This window comes from Phyllostomus hastatus, unplaced genomic scaffold, assembly GCF_019186645.2.
Source record: "Phyllostomus hastatus isolate PE091 unplaced genomic scaffold, TTU_PhHast_1.1 phas_contig_1162, whole genome shotgun sequence".
In the NCBI taxonomy this organism is placed as follows: domain Eukaryota; kingdom Metazoa; phylum Chordata; class Mammalia; order Chiroptera; family Phyllostomidae; genus Phyllostomus; species Phyllostomus hastatus.
This window is the reverse complement of record NW_025333537.1, coordinates 4000310-4018992: the sequence shown is the minus strand read 5'-3', so window position 1 is coordinate 4018992 and position 18683 is coordinate 4000310. Positions and strand designations below refer to the sequence as shown.

At 50.9% G+C, this 18683-nt stretch overlaps 1 protein-coding gene across 1 annotated transcript in view; it reads left to right on the top strand.

Annotated features, from left to right (window-relative positions):
• Positions 1 to 400: 400 nt before the first annotated feature.
• Positions 401 to 18683, top strand: part of CCDC60 (coiled-coil domain containing 60) — a 63758-nt gene continuing 45475 nt past the window's right edge. The window contains exons 1-2 of the mRNA XM_045841050.1: positions 401 to 445; positions 573 to 826. Of these exons, the coding sequence (XP_045697006.1) occupies positions 401 to 445; positions 573 to 826 (299 nt within the window). The remainder of the gene's footprint in view (positions 446 to 572; positions 827 to 18683) is intronic.

The window sequence follows — 18683 nt, the reverse complement described above, 5'->3', positions numbered from 1 at the left end:
GTTCAGATAATAGTTTTGCTATTGTTTTGCCGAACTGGTGGCTGAGAAAATGATTTTTATGTTAAAATCCGGTTAATTTAACTCTCTTCTTCACGGTGGCCTGTTATCAACTTCTGGGTAATGAGTTTACATCTTGGGAGGTTTCCCCCGATGGTCAGTCGAGGCAAATGAGTAGAGGAAAAACCCATAAACAATTACCTGGAAAATTCACTCATAAAACCCTGCCCGAGGGGTGGGGGCAGCAAGGGGGAGGAAAGCACATTTGCATCTTTACACTGAGGAGCTCGGGGCCTCCGAGTCAGCCACCTGTGCCGCCAACACGGATGATTAATGTTTAATGCTTTGCTCTACTTTGAATATAATACTAGCAATAGGAGCCTCTATTTTATAAGCGCTTGCTATGAGTCAGGAATCTGACGACAGTTCGTTTAACTGTCACAACAAGGTAAGAATTAGGCCCCAGTTCTGCCGCTGAAACGGAGGCCCAGAGACATCGAGTAATTTGTCCAAGGTCACACAGCTGGTCACCGGACAGAACCAGGATCAGACCTCAGGTCTTTCCGTCTCCAAAGCCCTTGCTGTTTCTCACACGGCCCCTCACTGAGGTAGAAAAGGACCCTGTGCAGCCCAAGACCCCTCCGACCTGCTCAGACATCTCAGAGGAACAGGTGCGCCTCCTGCGGCGGGGCCGCGCTGGTGGCAGTCGTACTGACACTTCTTTCTTTCACTTCTTGGCTTCCCAACAGGTCCTGGAGAAGCCAATGAGGAGCATCAAGTACATGGAGAAGGAAATAATAAACCTCAAAAAAGACCTTAGACGAAGCCGGTGGGTGAGCCCAGCACAGAATGACCCATAGAGAGCCTGGTGGGGCGGTGAGGCTGTGGGGTGGTGCCTACAAGTCCTTGCCAGGTTCCCGTGCCCCCCTCCAACCCCGAACATTAACCAGAAGACATACCACAGGGCAGCCCTGCAATGATAATTCACACCTTGTACCTGTACGAGACTCACAGCCCCACTCCTGCACATGCCAGTCCCTTCCGAGAATCCCCTCTGCCCTCCTTCCTGGCCGTGAGTCCAACTCTACAGAGTCCCCAAATGCTCCAGAAATATCTTCTCTTTTCACTCCAGGCCTACAGCATGGCAGCCAAGGGTCGGATAGGCTTGGTCTCAAATACTGGCCCTGCAACCTGCCGGCCGCTGCCCCTGGAGGGGTTACTGAACCTCCTTGAGTCCCTGTCCCCTCACCTGTGCAGTGAATGTGGTACGAGGTTGTTAGACGTCCTCGGTGAAATGATGCATATAAAGTGGCCCTGGTGCGGCCTTGAATACGGTGCTGTTCACATCCCTCGCCGGCCCGCCAATTCCTTCCCACGCGATAGTGTGAGCACATTCAGGTTGGGGACCATGGCTGACTCATCCCTATGGGGTAAGATGGGATTGGGTTTCCTCCCCGCAACTCCTTCCCGGGAGCTGGAGTGATCCAAGGTGGGATTATAAATGATGCCTCGGGCAAAGTAACTCAAGGGAGAGGAAGAAATACAGACTCTCCTAAGCACAAAACGCACAAGGACGTGCTCTCATGGGGGTGTTCCCTGCAGCACGGAAGGTCTGTTGACCTTTGGCGTCTCCCCGTCGGAGCCAGACCACAGTGACCATCACAGTGATGCACTTCACCCACATCCCCCCTCCCCGTGACCTGTCCAGCAGTACGACATAACGGAAGCCCGAGAGGAGGCAGGAAGGTGTGGGCAAAGCAGGTGGGGAGAAGGAAAGGGGTGAAAGAGATGAGGGGAGGGGTCAGGGCAGGGCCCCAGAGAATAGCATCTCCCACTGACCACAGCAGGAATGGCCGCATCAGCCCTTGGCGGGCGTTTGGACATCCACTGTCCAGCAGAAACAGTGCAAACCATGACGGCGTTTAAAATGTTCGAGTCGCCACACTAAAAAAAGTAAGAGAAGCTGGTGAAAGTAATTCTAACAATACATTTTACTTAGCCCAATATACCCAAGGCATTACCATTCAACGTGTAATCAACATTTAAAAAGCAACCGTGAGAGACTTTATATCCTGTTTTGGATACACAATGAAAAGTGCCGAAAAACGATGGTGAAAAATCCAGAGTATATTTTGACCCTTGGAGCACATACCCATTTGGGCCGAACGTATTTCAAGTGCTCAAGAGTCATTATGAATTGGATCGTGTCCCTGTTAGAATTCATGTATTGAAGACCGAACCCCCAATGTGACTGCACATGAAGGCAGGACCATTAAAGTGGTAATTCAAGTTCAAGTGAGGTCATAACACTAGGGCCCTAATCCGAGAGGACTGGTGTCCTTATAAGAGGAAGAGACACCAGGAATATAAATACGCTGTGAAAAGGCCACATGAGGACACACACAGCGAGAAGGTGCCCTTTGCAAGTCAAGGCGAGAAGCCTCAAGAGAAATCGACCCTACTGACACCTTGACCTTGGGCTTCCAGCCTGCGGAACTGCGCGAACAATGCCTATTGCTGAAGCCACTCGGTCTGCGGTATTCTGCGACAGCCCGAACGCACTAGTACTCAAGGATGAAACAAGACCGCAGACAATGTTTCCAGCTCGAGAGGGGCCAACGGGCCTGAGTCTCAGAGTCTCACACGAAGCCACGCTCGGGGAGGACATGTCAGCTGCGTGGCTGTCAGAACTGAGAGCTGGGACCCGGCTTGGACTCTTCTGTTCGTGGTGGACAGACTGTCCCTTCCCTGTTCGAGAGCAGGCTGGAGGGCTTTGGAGGCTGACGCTGCGGGAACGCCCCCAGGGTGGGCAGAAGCAGGGTCGGGAAGCCAGGAGGCCTGTGAGTGGGGGCCGCACCCGTGCTGGGCAGCAAACACGGAGGAGCGCGTGGCTGACGGCGAGCCTCCCGGCAGGATTTGTGCTTGGCTCTGCCGCTGTGCCTGGAGGAGCACAGCCCAGGCTCGGAGAACGTGGTGCAGAGGGGAACTGGATCGGAGTGAGGGTCCAAATACAGAACCACCTGCACGTCCCGGGCGTCGGTCAGTCAGAACAGACACCGTGCACAACCGTCACGACCAGGTCGGTTCTAAACAGCCGGATATCATCACCCTTGCGGTAGGGGATTCTAGCCCAGGTTCCTGGCTACAAACACATCCCAGACTCTCCAAAGCCTGGGAACTGAGTGCCCGCAATACTCTTTACAGTAGATGAGAGCTGACAAGAGGGGTAGCAATAGATGCTTTCATCTGTGTTAAGTCCCAGATACCACGTCACACTCAACCCCGGCCGAGGTGAGCCAGCTTGTAACAAGAGCCTAGTGCTCAATTTTCAGGAAACTTGCAAGCCAATCATGAAACAAAGCTATTGTTAAAAAGTAAATTATATAAACTTGCAATGAAATAGATGATATTAAAACAAAAGTAATAAAAACTCAAAACTCATCGCTTCCTGATGATTTCATACATTTTACTGTTGTGACCTTCGCCCTTGAGGTTACTGCTGGTCAAAGTACCTGCCTGGTGGGAACAGTATCAGCGGGGTCGCAGCAAATCTCTTCCCACCTCCGCATTCATTGGCATTGTATCGGCAACTCAAAATCAGCCACGGAGGGAATATTTACGTCACGGAAACCAGCTAATGCTACAAAGCAAGGCTTACCTGTCTCCCTCCCCACCCCAGACGTGGCTGCTGAACATCCCAGGGGACATGCCCCCCCACCCCCCGAAAATGACCAACGCTGAACTTCCAGCTAACCCAGTGGGAGAGGGGCTCTTGGTTAAATGGTGATAAAGACAGGGTTTTTTCTGCCCTCCTCGAGCTGACGGGCGGAATCTGTCTGTCTGGACAGACGCATTGACCCCGGCTCTGGAACTAGCTCACCTTGAACACCCTGCTTGAACAGGTTAGTCTGTCCAAGGCCTGGACATGACGGACAGAGAATGTGTGGGAAAGGCCAGACCTAAAAGCCACAAGCAGGAAAACAAGAAACGACAATAAAACGTTCCACCTGTCCACCCTGCTGGGTCCCGCCGACATAGGACCTGTCGCTTCCCCTTCAAAAAGAAACACCCTGTTTTCCCGGGCATGGGGGCGCAGGAAATCACCTGTTGATAGAGATGTGAACACCAGGGCCCCGTCTCCCAGTTTTAAATGAGCCAAATCCTTGGCAAAGAAGATGTCTTTTCCACTTAATGTTTTTCTAATCCGCTTTGCCTCGCCTTCTATTAGAACTTGGCCAAACACCTTGACTCCCTACTAGACTTTTATTTAATATTTCAGCCCTCTTATAACTCAATCGCACCATCCCTGGCTTCATGGCCAATTTAACACGATGCTAAAAAGAATAAAATTCTAACTGCTTTCCCCCACGCCTGTTTCACCAGATGTTTGGCGGCGCTAAGCCGCAAGCTGGGCCCTTACTCCCCGAACTCCTCCCGCCACCGCAGTTGACGGCGGGGCGTCTGCGCATGCCCAGTTCTTTGACACCCCCCCCCACCCCCCGTGACCGTCAGAAGCCAACAACGTACCTTCATCCACAATTGCTGGTGTTTTTTATTGGGAATGTTTTAAGGAAAAAAAAAAAAACACCTCTGCAGCTAAAACAACAACTGAAAACTTGAACCTGAAGCCATAATTTACTCATGATAATGTTTACTTAGGGACGCGCAATTGCAAATGAACGGTGAGGAGCAATGCCCCCTCCCCCAGCGGACCCGGGCAGGGTACAGGTTATGTGTGTGTGTGTGAGGTCTGAGACTTTGCTTTCTGGCCACATTTGATAGACAGTTCGAGGCAAGGCAATTAGAAATAGCAAAGGTGGGTTTTGGCAAAGGAAGAAGTTATTTCCTCTGTGTGAAGTTAGGCGCTTTTTGGTTCCTCCTTGGTTTTCTGTGCTCATTCATTTTTTTCAACAAATAGTTCTGGAGTCTCGGGGCTCGCCAGGGTACACCAGGCATCGTTGTGTATACTGAAAACACAGCAGAGAACAAAACAGACAAGGTTCCTGCGAATGGGAGGCAATGATGTGTTAAAATCGGGCAAAGACAACACGCACTCCGGCAGGAAACAGAGGATTTGGCCGGGAGGGTGTTGGCTATAGACCACGAAGAGTATAACACAAGGTGATGCTATAGCCTGCGACGGGGAGATCTCTGCTGCATTAGTCACAGCGGGTGGAGGAGGCCATTCGGTAAGGGGTACCTGGGACCCGACACCTGAATGGTGAGAAGGAACCAAAGGTGCCGGCGGGGGTGGTGTGGGTGCAGAGGATAGTTCAGAGGACAACAGGTGGGCAGGCGCCAAAGTAGAAACAAGACGGAAATGGGGAAACAGAGGGAAGGCCGGCGTGGCTGGAGCAGAGTGGGAGAGGGTGAGAGGACCGACGTGTGAAATGAGAGAGAGGGGCGAGGGCCAGGTCACACAGCGCCTGGGGCCGTGGGGGTGCGGTGGGACGTGTGGGGTTCGGCGTGAGTGCAATGAGAGCCCGTTGGCGGGAGCTGAACAAGGCAAGGATAGAATGTGGTTTTTAAAAAAGAACATTCCACCTGCTGGGTGGAAACCAGCTGGGAGGGTATGGAAAGAGCTGACAATGGCTTGGATCGGGCAAACAGCAGTGAACCGGGCAGAAGTGGACAGATTCGGGACTAGCTAATGGGCCGGATGTGGGAGATGAGGGAGGAGGTGGGATCAGCGTGCTGCAATGAGGTGCTTTCATCTCTGCCTCCCTCCCTGGGATGTAAAATCTGTCACAGCCTAGATTATGCCATGTCTACTGTCATGCCTTGAGACGAATTAATTCTTCTGTCCATCCCAAGAACACAGCAGTTAACAATAGGGGGGAAAGCCTGTATATTAACGTGCAGGGGAAGTGAGTAAGGGAGATGGTTTCTATAGAAACCTGTTGATGAGACGGTTGGTCCATTGCTCTCTCCATCAGGCCCTTGAGGTAAGCCTCCCGATCTCTCCCTTCTACACTGCCAGTCCAGCAGGACTGTCCACTCTGGTTCGTTGCTGAATGGCCAGTGGCTGGCAGGACAAGGTTGCCCTACGACAGAGTCAGTCTGTCCTGTGAATCCTGAGAGTCATAAAGTAGGCACTCAATAAATATTTGCTGATGCTTCTATTTGCATAACATTTTAAAAAATCTTCCCTGAGGAAGGCAGGAAAGATCTTGTTGACCCATTTCACGGAAGAGAAAACTGAGACTCGGAGAAGTTCAGAGATTTGAAGTCATTGTATCAGTTAGCTATTGCCTCATAACAAATGACCTCAAAAACTCAGTGACTTAAAATAAGCTTGTATTACTGATGATGAGTCTATAGTTCAGTTGGGAGGTTCTCTGGTCTCAGGTGGGCTCCCTTGAGCTTTTGTCATCAGCTGAGAGTTGGGTAGGTGACTTTGTTGATCTTGGTCAGGCCCCCTCATGTGTTTGGAGGTCAGGCGGCCAAAGGCAGGTCTAGGGCAGCCTTCGCCAAAACAACATGGTCTCTCGTTCTGAAGCAGTTTAGCCAGGGCTTGTTCTCAGGGCGGCAGGACTCTGAGAGTGGACGTGTGTGCGATCTCTTCAGTGCTAGGCGAGGAACCAACACCTCACTTCCACCGTAGTCTCTCGGCCAAAATGAGTCCTAGATCCAGGCACAGGGTAGAGATTTGGGGTCACTTTTCCCTCTCCCACAGTCAGAGAGCCAATCTGGGCAAGCCTTTGAGACATGAGCCAGTATCACAAAGATAACCTGTAGAAGTCACCCTTGGGAATGTAAAGTAAGAACGACGTCGAGAGTCAGGCAGATAGCAGTGAGAGCAGAAGCTGCAAGGCTGTGAGGGAGGGAGGGCTGTGTGGAAGCCGAAGGTGTCGGGGTAAAAGGACTATGGGTGACCAATCAGATGCTATAAATAGAGGAAAGAGGGGGAAGAAGCCCAAGGGGAAGTTCGGGGAGGGGGAGCAAGCACAGGAGAAGACAGTCCTTGAGTAATACCCAACTTAAAGACTTTCGAACTCCTGCCACTGATGGTTCCTGAAGCTATCTTCTGGAGAAAAATCTCCAGTTCCTCTTTATGAGGTTCTTGATCTTGGATACCTGTGAGACTTTTCGTAACCTCTATCCCCCTCACATGTCCTCTTACAGCAAACCCCTCTCAACTGAACCGGTTTGCCAGCTAAGGAGCCAACTAAAATGATTTCTTAGCCCATGAAGGTATAGAAATCAGAGGAAACACGGCACTTTTACCCTCTCACCCTACTCCTTGGGGTGCTTTCTGAGGTAACAGGGTTTTATAAGGAACATTCACTTTGAGATATGGCTTGTGTCTGAGCTCATTGGTAGACTGAGATTCTCCCAACTTTTTTGAAACGAGACGCGATGAAACTAGTAATTCATTAAAAGTCAGGTCCAGAATGATAGGTGACCATGCAGCCACGCTCCTCTATCCTGTGCCCAAAACAGACATCACTAATGGGTCACAGCACTCTCCATTTGGACCCAGACTTGATCTCAACATTTCTGTAACCCCGGCACTCCAGGCAGCCACTATCGATTAGAGTTGTTACATGGGGTGAAATTTGCTTGTCATCTCTAAATTAAAAGACTCAAAAGAAGACTTTGGTATCTATAATAACACATTACTGTATTTTGCTGTATATCATGTGCACTCACGTTTTGGTGCACATTATACACAGGATAATTAGACCCATGGTGTGAAATCATTATAACCATGTATATAATATGCATCCTTGTTTGTCCCTCAAAGATTTGGGCAAAAACATGCACATTATACATGGCAAAATACGGTAATTCAAATTGAAGATTGAGGTGTAAGAGACCAGCAAGAGAAACAGACCTGACCCAAATCCCCTTATGAATGAGGCTGATTTTAATTAGTGAATCTAAATAGCTAGAAAAATGGTTCTTGGCCTCAGACATTTATTGACTGTTCTCAGTAGCTTCTACATTCCACCATTCAACACCCAGCACCTCCGCACCTGTAGCCTGTAACACAGAACTTCCTCATTTAGAAGTTCAAGCCTGATTCTCCCCACTGCCCCTCCCCTAGACGTAAGACTTGCCTCAAAGCCCCAGAATGATTTAAGATCGTGGATTTATATGCCAGTCAATACCTTGGATGCAGGCGAAGTGAAGGCTTCGGAATTGCACTTTATAAATCATTCAGAGAAGACTAAGGTCACCCCCCGTGTCCCATCACCCCCATACCCCGTAGCCAGCAGGACAACATTAATAAAGGCAAATGCCTGACCAAGTGTCCTTAGCCCGGAGCTGGTAAACACAGCCACACACCCAAAGGGCAGGTCACCACTGAGGGCTGGAGGAACTTGGCTCAAGCTAATTGCATTTTTATCATCTTGAATGTGACCTGGGCGCCCTGCCTATTTTTTTCTCTGTTTTCTGGTGCCTTCCTGTGTCATTGACACCACCACTTAACCGTAGTTCCAGGGCAAGCGTTCTTGTCTCTGCTTTTCTCGCTTCACTCTCCACCGAAGGCAAATATCACTTTAATCCCTTTCCTGGTGGCTAGGGCTGCCTCAGAGGACCCCACATAAATAAAGGATTTAACTGATAGAAGATCATGTACTCAAATTTAAGCATCAAAATATCTTGAGTCCTTGAACCTTTGGCCACCTAAGGGTTTACACAAAACTTTGCTTTCTGAAATTCTTTCCCAGGTGACAGGCAGCATGCTCAGTCTTACAGTCAGGCTTGGAGGACGCATGTAGTACAGTGGAAAACTCACAGGCTTTGGAGTCAGCTGTGGGTTCAAGTCCCAACTCTACCAGTTACTAGCTGGCTGGCCATGGAGCAAATCCATTCGCTTCTGTAGACCTCCATTTCTTCATCTGTGGTATGGGATATAACATACTGGGTGACCAATAAGTATTCGTTGAATGAATTAATACATGCTCCTTTCAGAATCCCCCTGGCATATTCTAGGCCCCAGGCTGAGGGAAGGAGAGGGAGGGTGACTAGATGCGTCCTTGAAAAGATCAGCAGGCTGGGCCAGGAAGGAACCCAGCTCAGAGCAGCAAGCACAGGCCTGGCTTCTGTCCCATGAGCCCACACAGGCCTTGGGCCAGGCTGCTCGGGTTCAAATCCCAGCCCCGCCATTTACAAGCCACAGAGTGATGAATGACCTACCTACTTTCTCTGGTCCCCAAAGTGGAGATGACAAAAACACTTTCTCCCTCTCCCAGGGCTGGTGTGGGGATTGAGTTAATACCCATAAAGCACTCAGAACAGTGCCCGGCCCGTGGTGAGTGCTCAGCAAACAGGAGCTGTGTATATTACATCATTCATGTGCCCCAAGGGACTGTAACAATTTTACTAATATGATGATGAGCTCATGGATTTCTCCCTGCCCCCAATCATGGGGCTACATAGCCAGCATGTCACACCCGACCCCAGATTCTGAAACTTGGAAGGCTATGGCTTAGGCACAGCTGGAGCAAACATGATTGGGGGATGGGGGTCAAGTTCATAAGTGGAGGCTGTGCAAATGCAGCTGTGAGTACTGGATTTCCATATTAATTTTAAATCTCTTCCTATTAGGATTGTTCAACAAGCCATTACTCTAATGGATGCAACCACAGGCTGGACGATAAAGCACTAATCCGCCACTTAGCGTGGATGCTGCATGCATTAAGCCCTGTAATTTTTTTAACTTTTTATTGAAATATAACATACCACAGGAAAGCACAGAAATCTTCAAACACTCAGCTCAACAGACTTTCACAAAATGAACATATCCACGTAACCCACACCCACGTCAAGAAAGGGAACATGACTGAGCCCCCAGAAAATCCCCTCAAGTCCCCTTCCGGTCACTACCCCACCCCAGAAAACGTCACTGCCCTGATCTCTGGGACTCAGGTGAGTTTGTCCTGTTCTGACCTCGACATACACGAAACTGTGCAGTTAGCACAGTATATTGGATCTACCCATAATCACAGTCAGGACAGGACCTGGGAGGCTGGGTGATGATGGACACTTTGTACTGAGTTCCTGCTCTGTGGCAGGCACTGGGCTGGGGACTGATGTAAGGGTGTCTCAGACAGGAGGGGAAGATGAGAGGTGACTGCCCAGTCTGGGGGACCAGAGAGTTCAGAGCCTGGTTTCGGGCTGAGACACAGTTCAGCGGACCCTGGAGGAACAGGGAGGGAGCTGGCCCGCAGTCCTGGGCAGAGGTTCTGTATCTTCTAGGATTCTCTGAAGGTACCTTGCCATTCTCTGAATGGCAAGGACAAACAGTAGCAGATGACCACCCGATGTTCAGGGGGCCATCGGAAGCTTCTTCTCATGGTGACAGGCAAGCCCCAAGTTGTGAATTCAGACAGGAAGCCTTTGACCACACCCCTTTCCAACTGCACCCCGTCTCAGGCTCTCCAATCTCCCCGGGGCCGACCCTCAGTGAAAACGCCAGTGCAGACCCCTGAGGGTTCTGGGTCTCCCCCGACTCCTCCCCGCCATCAGTCGAGCAGGAGAACGTGGGTGGAAAGACCACGGGCTGGTGGTCTCGCGCCTCGTTCCACTGTCTGCCGTCTGTCTCGGAGTCACAAGCCAGGAGTGCTCTGCAAATTGCTGGTGAGCTCCAGCAAAAGCCTCTCTTCCCACTAATGCATTTTTTATGCCCACACTGGCAGGTCCTCGAAGAATAATCCTCCCATTCATTCCATTTAGCCATTAAGCACAATAGGTAATGATGGGTATTGCGGGGCAGCGGGGTTTGCATTCTTTAAAACAACACAAAACAAAACAATCGGTTTATCTCGGAACTGAAAACGGACTGCTGAACTGCCTCCAACTGCTACGCCGCGCCTGTCTTCTCAGGTGGCGTGACTGTCTGCGTGCTGACAGGTGGCAGGAGGGGGCGTGGCTAAGGTGATGGCCCCTAGAATCAGAAACACCAGAGCGCAGGTGCTTGCCTCTTCCCAGTCTCATCTGGTGACTTTGGGCAAGCGACTGCAATCGCATGAGCCTCAGTTTCCTCACCTTTGACACGGCCATACCTGCCTTGTCGGTCTATCGTAGGGTTTCAGTGAAGTAACGCTCATGGGGCACTAGGGCCTGAGCACACAGAGAAAGTGCTCTGTAAGAGGTGGCTTCCATCAGGATGAGTTCATAAGCCTGCGTTCTCCCCAGAGCTCTGCCCTCAAGGAAGTTGAGCTTCTTGTGCACCCCCTCCAAGCCATAATTTGCTGCTGAGTAAGATGGGGTGAGTAGACCAGAAGAGGGGCGGGGAAGTGAGGGGAGCAGGAAGCGGCACATCAGGCTCCTGCACGAGGCAGGCTCACCAGTAATCCCTTTCCAGCGAGGTTCAGAGCCCCTGATAGCCGTTGCCTAGAAACCAGAGCCGCGGTGGGCTTCTGCTGCCTTCCAGAAACCAGCCTAATTGGGAGGCATGCAGAACTGTTTTGTTGACACTTGGCAGGTTTTTCTTCTTCTTCTTCTTCTTCCAGGAGAGGCGCAGTCCTCCCTCAGAACGCTGCCGACTCACGTTAATTAAAGAGCAGCCCTGGGCTAAGGCACCTTGTAACCACCCAGAAGCCAGCAAGGGCGGCAGCCTCGGTCAGCACCCTCTGACAGAGTGGCCCCTTCGGTCACTATGTTTGCATTTCAGGATGTTGATGAGGTCTGAGGGGACTTGCAGGGGGCAGCGTGGGGCGTGAATGCGGGGGCGGGGGGGTGTGTGCAAACAGTGAGGACACAGAAAGCAGGCAAAGTCCGGGAGATCGTACCATGCGTCGGAGCCCAGCACACACCTCCCGGGCAATCTGGTGCTGAACGCTGCGTCTGCGTTCCCTTCTGGGGTGTGAACGCCGCTCGTAGTCACTTGGGATGCGGGAGGCCAGAGACCACGTTGTGAGCTAAAGAAATGATTTTCCTGAGAGGCCCGTGGCGGGGGGGGGGGCTGTTTCCTCTGGTCCCTTCTTCCAGAACACAGCTATTCTAGGACCTATTCTAGGTCCCGGCTGATATACATTTCAAAGGCATCCGTTTATCCCTATCCTGTTTGGGTGATTCGTCTTCTGTGTAGACAGCGCTGTACACCCGCTCCATCCAAAGAGAACTGAAGGCGCCACAGCAAAGAGGGCGGCAGCGTCATGGTTCCATGCCCCAACGTAGCACACATTTAATTAGGGCTTCGGATGGGAGAATTTGTAATGGTTCCGTTATTCCCATAATAAATATTTTCATGTGAGGACTCCCCACGTGCCCGTTCTGGGGATGCAGAAAAGATTTAGAAATCGTTCCTGTCCTCAAGGAGCTCCGTCTGGGGGTGAGGGCTGGAGGGCGGAGTTCACACGCGGACAAGTCCACCAGTAAGTAGTTCGGGGCCGCACGGACCGGGAGGGAGTGCCGAGTGCAGCCCGGGGAAAGCAGAGGTAGCTTCCAGCCCACAGTGGGGTTCAGGCCCGAGCAAGTTCTGAAGGATGAACAGAAGTTAGAAGAAGAGAACATTCCAGGCAGGCGCATTACGAGCAAAGGCACTGGGCTGAGGAAGAGCGCGGTGACGCAGCAGAATCTTTGGCTTTGCCAGGGCGTCACGTGGTAAGGAAAAGGCTAAGGAGATGGGCCAAGTCCAGCTCACGCAGAACCCTGCGGGCCGTACTGGGAGGCTGGACGCGATGTGCCCAACGTCGGGAAAGCATGGGAAGGGGAGAAAGAGGTCGGAGGCAGCGAGGCCAGAGAAGAGGGAGTGGAGGTTATCCGGGGGAGAGACCACGGCAGCCTGACTTTCCAGCACAGCAGCGGGATGGGAAACTTTGCTACCTCCCCACCCCACAGAGGGGTGGAGCGCCGAGACGCAGCAGGGCGGAGCCCGCGTGGACGGAGGGGAGACTCCGGAGGACTCCCGTGAGCGCGTGGTGCACGTTTCGTAAGATGTGCATCTTCACACGTAGACGAAGATGACTCCAGTGCACCACGGGGGGCCAAAAAGTCAGGGGGATGAGCTAAGACGCAAAAGCGTTTGGGTCATTCCATTGTCAAGACTTTTGAACCCCAAACCCCCTTGCGTCCTAAGGTGGCAGAGGGTTTAGAAGAGAGAGCCTTGGACTGGGAACCCAGAGACCCCATTATTGTCTTGGGTCTGCCTCTGACTTGCCACGTGACACCTCTCCTCTCTGGGCCTCAGTTTCCTCCTTTGCAAAACGGGGACTCGGGGCACTCCCCACGGATCTCCTGGCCTCCAAAATGCTCAGTCTCAGGTCAGATCCATGGGTCCCAATGCCCAGCTGCGGAGGGGAGGGCTCTGGCCTTCAGGCGCCAACCATAATGCAAATTCTTTGAAGGCAAAGGCCCAATCTTTTAAATTTTTGCATTTTTTCTCGGCCTCCCATAGGACGTGCATGTAGTCAATGCCCAATAGGGATGCCAGTGAAGAAGGAACTAAAGGAGGTGCATTCCAGGTCGGGCAGGATGCTTGGGAACTGGACTGGCGAGCAGTGAGGAGGTTTACATTAAACCCTTCCCGACAGTACGTTTGTGCCTGGTGAGGAATGTTGCCTGAAGGTGTGGCCTCTCATTTTACAGATAGACAAGCATAGAATTGACCTTCCACGGGAGACCAAATAATCGGCATGATCCTCCTTCTTGGTTTCCCCCTCGACCCCCATCATTCAATCAACTCTCCATCTTCTTAAATTGATGAACGAAAATATAATGTTAGGTCCCCACCATATAGCCCCAAATGGGGAGGGGACAGAAGCAATGAGTATAATATGGTGTCTGCCTTCAAGGAATTTAATTTCTGGAGGTTTGTTCAGCCGAAACCCTAAAGCTGCTCTACAGGGAGAGACAGCTCTTTTGCGTGTTGGGTTCCCTCGTGACCTACTCACCTCTGCGTGCACCCTGCGTGGATGGGAGGGCTTCCTTTTCTAACTGTGACCCTGGCAATTAGCAGCAACTGGTCAGGAGGTAAGGACCCACCCTTCCTCTTTATAAGGCAGTTTTGAATATCCAGTTTGGAAATGTGCTTTGTGCTGGCGTGACATTTTTTTTACATGCGTTCATGTCTACTTCCTCATGTCTCACCTTTCACGCCAAGTCCGATAAGGCGGTATTGTCTCAAAGCACCGAGGAGGAGGACAGGCCCAGGCCTGGGTACCAGTCCAGGCTCCACCTCAACCAGGCAGCCTTGCACAAGTCACTGAACCTCTCTGAACTTCAGTCCCCTCACGGTGACATGGGACCAACAGTACTGCTGCCAGCTGCCTTGGAGGATTGCTTAGAGAAGTCAAGGAGACCAGTAGCTTTTCTCACAGTCGCCGCCACATGTTAATTCTCACCTTCTAGTTGTGATGGGGGTGGGGTGGGGGGGTGACGGTGGCAGTCATTCCTACTTACTAGGACAGAGTGGTTCATTATTCTGCCGGAGTCACACACACAGCCAGTCGCTGGTAGAGTTAGACTTAGAACCTGGGTAACGGACATCAATGTACGTCCCACTTCTGCCTGGACCCGTATAATTCACTGTTATCAGCAGTGCCTCCCTCGGAACACTCACCGGACTGTGATGCGTGTGCTTACGATTCCTTTCCTCTTCCCTCTCCCCCTCCTCCTTTTCCCCTTTCTTCGTTTTCTTTAGTGAAAATCTGAGACGGAGATTCAATAAAGGGGGAAAAAAAACAGGAAAGAAAACCACTTCTAATTAGAAGTTTCCTGCATGTCATTTCCTATTCAGCAGAACAGAGGTTAATTCCCTGGCCCTTTAGCTTAATAAATTTCATTACTTACATGATAACCAAGCATTCATCCTACTGCCACCATGGACGGTAGATTCACAAACCTTTATGAATTACTGAGTAATGCGATTTACCAAATCCCAAAATAACTGCGGTCTAATTAGACTGTTTTGGCCGCCACCCTCAGAGAAGAGAACCTCCTAAGCTCACCACTTGAACCAAGTGCCACTTCCCAGAAGCCTGCGGGGCTTAGAGCCAAACCACCATCCCGGCTGTGTGCAGAGCGAGAGAGGCTAACAGGCGTCACTTGTGGCTGCGCTGGTGGCGGTGATGAGGATGACTATGATGGTCATTGTTACCAGGGACTGGATACCTCCAACGAGCCCGGCACCATGCTAAATGTCTCTCATATATGACTTCCACAACATCCTGGGACAGCCCTTGAAGTATCCCAGTTTTACAGGTGAGGACAATGTATCTCAGACAGGTGACAATGACTCACCTGAAGTCACAGGCATGGAGTGACAAGGAAATGATGACCATTTAAAACTAGAACAGACCTTTTCCAAATCCAGTGCTTTTTTTTCTCATGCAACACTTTAGAATCAGGCTACCCGGGCTGCAATTCCCATTGCACCACTATTAACCCTATGGCCGGACCCCTTGCCCTCTCTGAGTCCTAGTTTGCTCATCAGCCAAATGGGGAGAACAGCACCTAACTCACAGGGGTGCTGTGAGGATTCATGGAGATAAGGCACAGAGAATGCCTAGCTCAGCGGGTCACCAAAGTCATTACCAAGCACGCACCTGCTCCCACCGTCCCAGACAGCACCGGTCTTCCCCAGGGCGCCCATGCCTCTGCTCTCCCAGCCCTCCCTCCTGACGGCAGGCTCAGATCCGCCTGTTCCCCATGTCCCAGCTGCCCTAGCACCCTCGGTGGAGGCCCCACCAGACCTACTTCTCTCGGCAGAGCTTCGTGCTTCTAAGTTTCCTTGCCCCTTCCCCATCATCCAGACCAACATCTCCCTCCCACTGCATTCCCCTCGTCCACGGCCATGGATTGAGCTGAGGAAGATGGCATTTTAAATGGGATAATCATGACGGATTGGTCAAGGGAAAAGAGACAGCGGGAGACAGACAAACAGAGAGAACAGAGAGATTGCCAGCTGGGACTACGTTCTGCCACAGAATAAACAGAGCTCTGCAAATACCATGGCTTAAAAAATAAAGGCTTTCTGCCCTGGCTGGCGTAGCTCAGTGGATTGAGCTCGGGCTGAAAACCAAAGTGTCACAGGTTCGATTCCCAGTCAGGGCACATGCCTGGGATGCAGGCCACGGCCCCCAGCAACTGCACATTGATGTTTCTCTCTCTCTCTCTTTTTCCCTCCCTTCCCTCTCTAAAAAAATAAATAAATAAAATCTTTAAAAAAATAAAGGTTTTCCTTCCTCACATAAAAGGATTTTACCTTCTGGAGGAAGTATAAGTACGGTGGCTTTATCCAGGGCCCAGGTTCCTTTTATTTTTTTTTAATCCATTGCTTTAGTATTTGCTTCCATCTGCAAGTTTTCCTCATGCCCACACAGGCACTGCTGGTGCTACAACCATCACAGCTAAGTTCTAGGCAGTAGAAAGGAAGAAGAAGGAAAAAGGGTGGGTAAAGGGAATACACCACCCAGCGGTGCTAACTCCCCTTACAGAGCTTTCCCAGCAGCCCCTCCCAATGACTTCCACTGAAACCTCCTTAGCCTGTCCAATCTGCCAGGGCAGCTTGAAAATGTAGTTTTGTTGTCGTTTTTTTGTTTTGTTGACTTTTTTTGTCTAATAATGCCCACAATAATGTGATCTGTTCCTAAGAAAGCTGGGGAAGTGGACATTTGGTAGCAAATGGCACTTTCGGCCACTGGGAAGAAGGGAGAGAGGGAAGATCAGCAAATTCCGGTCACCTGCTTTCCACACCTGTCCTCAAGGCATCCCCAGTCTGCCAATAAAAGCAGACGCTGAAACAGGCATTCGCCATACAGTGTGATGCGCGTACTATGGGGAACACAGGCAGAGGGAGCTGTAGGGACACAGAGGAGGCGCGGGACCTAGCCTGGAGTTTGCGGGGGGAGGAGGAAGGACAAGATTGAATGGTCAGCCGTGGACAGTTTTTCCCCCAAGCTTTGAAGGACAAACAGAAATCAGCCAAGTGAAGAAGTGAAAGAAGGCACCAGCGGAAAAAGCAAAATCATGGGTAATTTTGAGGAATAGAGAGACTGAAGCAAACGTCTGGGTGGGTGGCTTGAGATAAAGCTCAGGCCTTCAGAAGGAGTGTGGACTTACTTCATCCTGAGAACAGCGGCAGTCACTGAAGGGTGTGGAGCCCCCTGGGAAATGATGAGGTCTGAATTTGGGGAGGAGCCCTGGGGCAGCCAGGTGGATGATGGATCGATGGATTGACGGATCGATGGATCAGGAACAAGAAAGACCAGCTAGGAAGCCACTTAGAGCAACAGAAGCAACAATGGCGGTTTCGGGCTCGGGCAGCAGCCTCGGGAAGATACATCAGGTGATATTTAGGGAGCAGAGCTGACGTTACTCATGATCAATGAACAAATATGAAGGGAGTAAAGGGAACAAAAGTCACCTCTCCATTTTACAGGTGGAACCAATTTTTTTGGCCACCCTAGAGTGACATCCTCGTCCCAGGAAACCCTCCAGGTTGTGCCTTCTTCCAACTGGAGCAGCGTCTCCTAGGCGCACACTTGCCCAGACCTCAGAAATGCCACGTAGGTGTTGCAGAGGAGCCAGGAAGAACACAGCGGAGCAGCCCAAGCGACTTCTCCAATGAGAGTCAAGCTCCCTGAGCCTTCGTCACAGTCCCCAGGGAATCCTCCTTCCACCTGACTTGTGATGGAAAGAAATCCGTGACCAGACCCTTTTCTCTCTGGCCTGAGCCCCTCAGAAAGGAGGGAAACCCATCCGGAACTTTTGATCAGAGAGGTGAGATCCTGACTCCACTCGGCAAAGCTCCCATTGTTGAGCAGTACAATTAGCAAATGACCTGGGGATGGGAAAGAGATGTTCCGATGTGATTTAATAAGAGTGCGGCTGCCATAAGCACTCAGAATATGTTTGCAGTCAATTTGCTGTACACACAATATGCTACCAGAGCAATCTTTTGTGTGCGGTGTTGACCTTTATCTCTGGCAATCTTGTCCTATAAAGAAGAGTGAAATCTCCATTGCAAATCATTAGCACTCCGGAAATGACTAATTTGCATGCTGACAAAGATATTACCTCGTGGGGTGGGGGGGGGGAGCGGACAACACAACCCGTCCTTTTGTCTGAAAGGCAGTTCAAAATCGGTGTTGTGACTACAGTTGACTGAAGTTCAATTACTGTAATAAATGTATTCCAAATTTCATCTCAATTGCATTTGCATTTTAATGAATGATTCTCACCTTCTTGTCAATTTGGCAGCCGGGCTAGATTTATTAAGTTATTGTATAAACAGGACATTCTAATGCGCGAATTTAAATGCAAAATATTTGCTTGGTGCGCGTTTGAACTGGGGCTGCGTTGTGAACTCGCCTGTTGTGTGGGTTGCCTGAACGTTCAAGAATCTAAGGGCGGAGGTTCGGATCCCCTCGGCCCGTCCTGGTTGCCAGCCCCTCTGCTGAAATCAGCGTGTCCGGGTGGGCCGACAAAGCAAGGTGAGAGGCAGACAGCCGGGTGAAGGGGGCTCTCCAGGCCTCCCACCTCCACACACGGAGGAGACACTGAATTATTTGTGGCTATGTGAAAACAATAAAATTTGTTAAGCGAAAATTTCCCGTGTAGGCAATTCCCTTCCGCGAGAGCAGGACATCCCCGAAGTCGGATTGCTGGGAGTGTTGGTTCATAAATGTCAGTCTGCCTTCTCCGAGGAAGCACTCCTGGCTTTATAGCCCCATATTTCTTGCAGGCAGAGGCAGAAAATGGGAGTGGAAATCAGCTGGATGCAGAGTCGT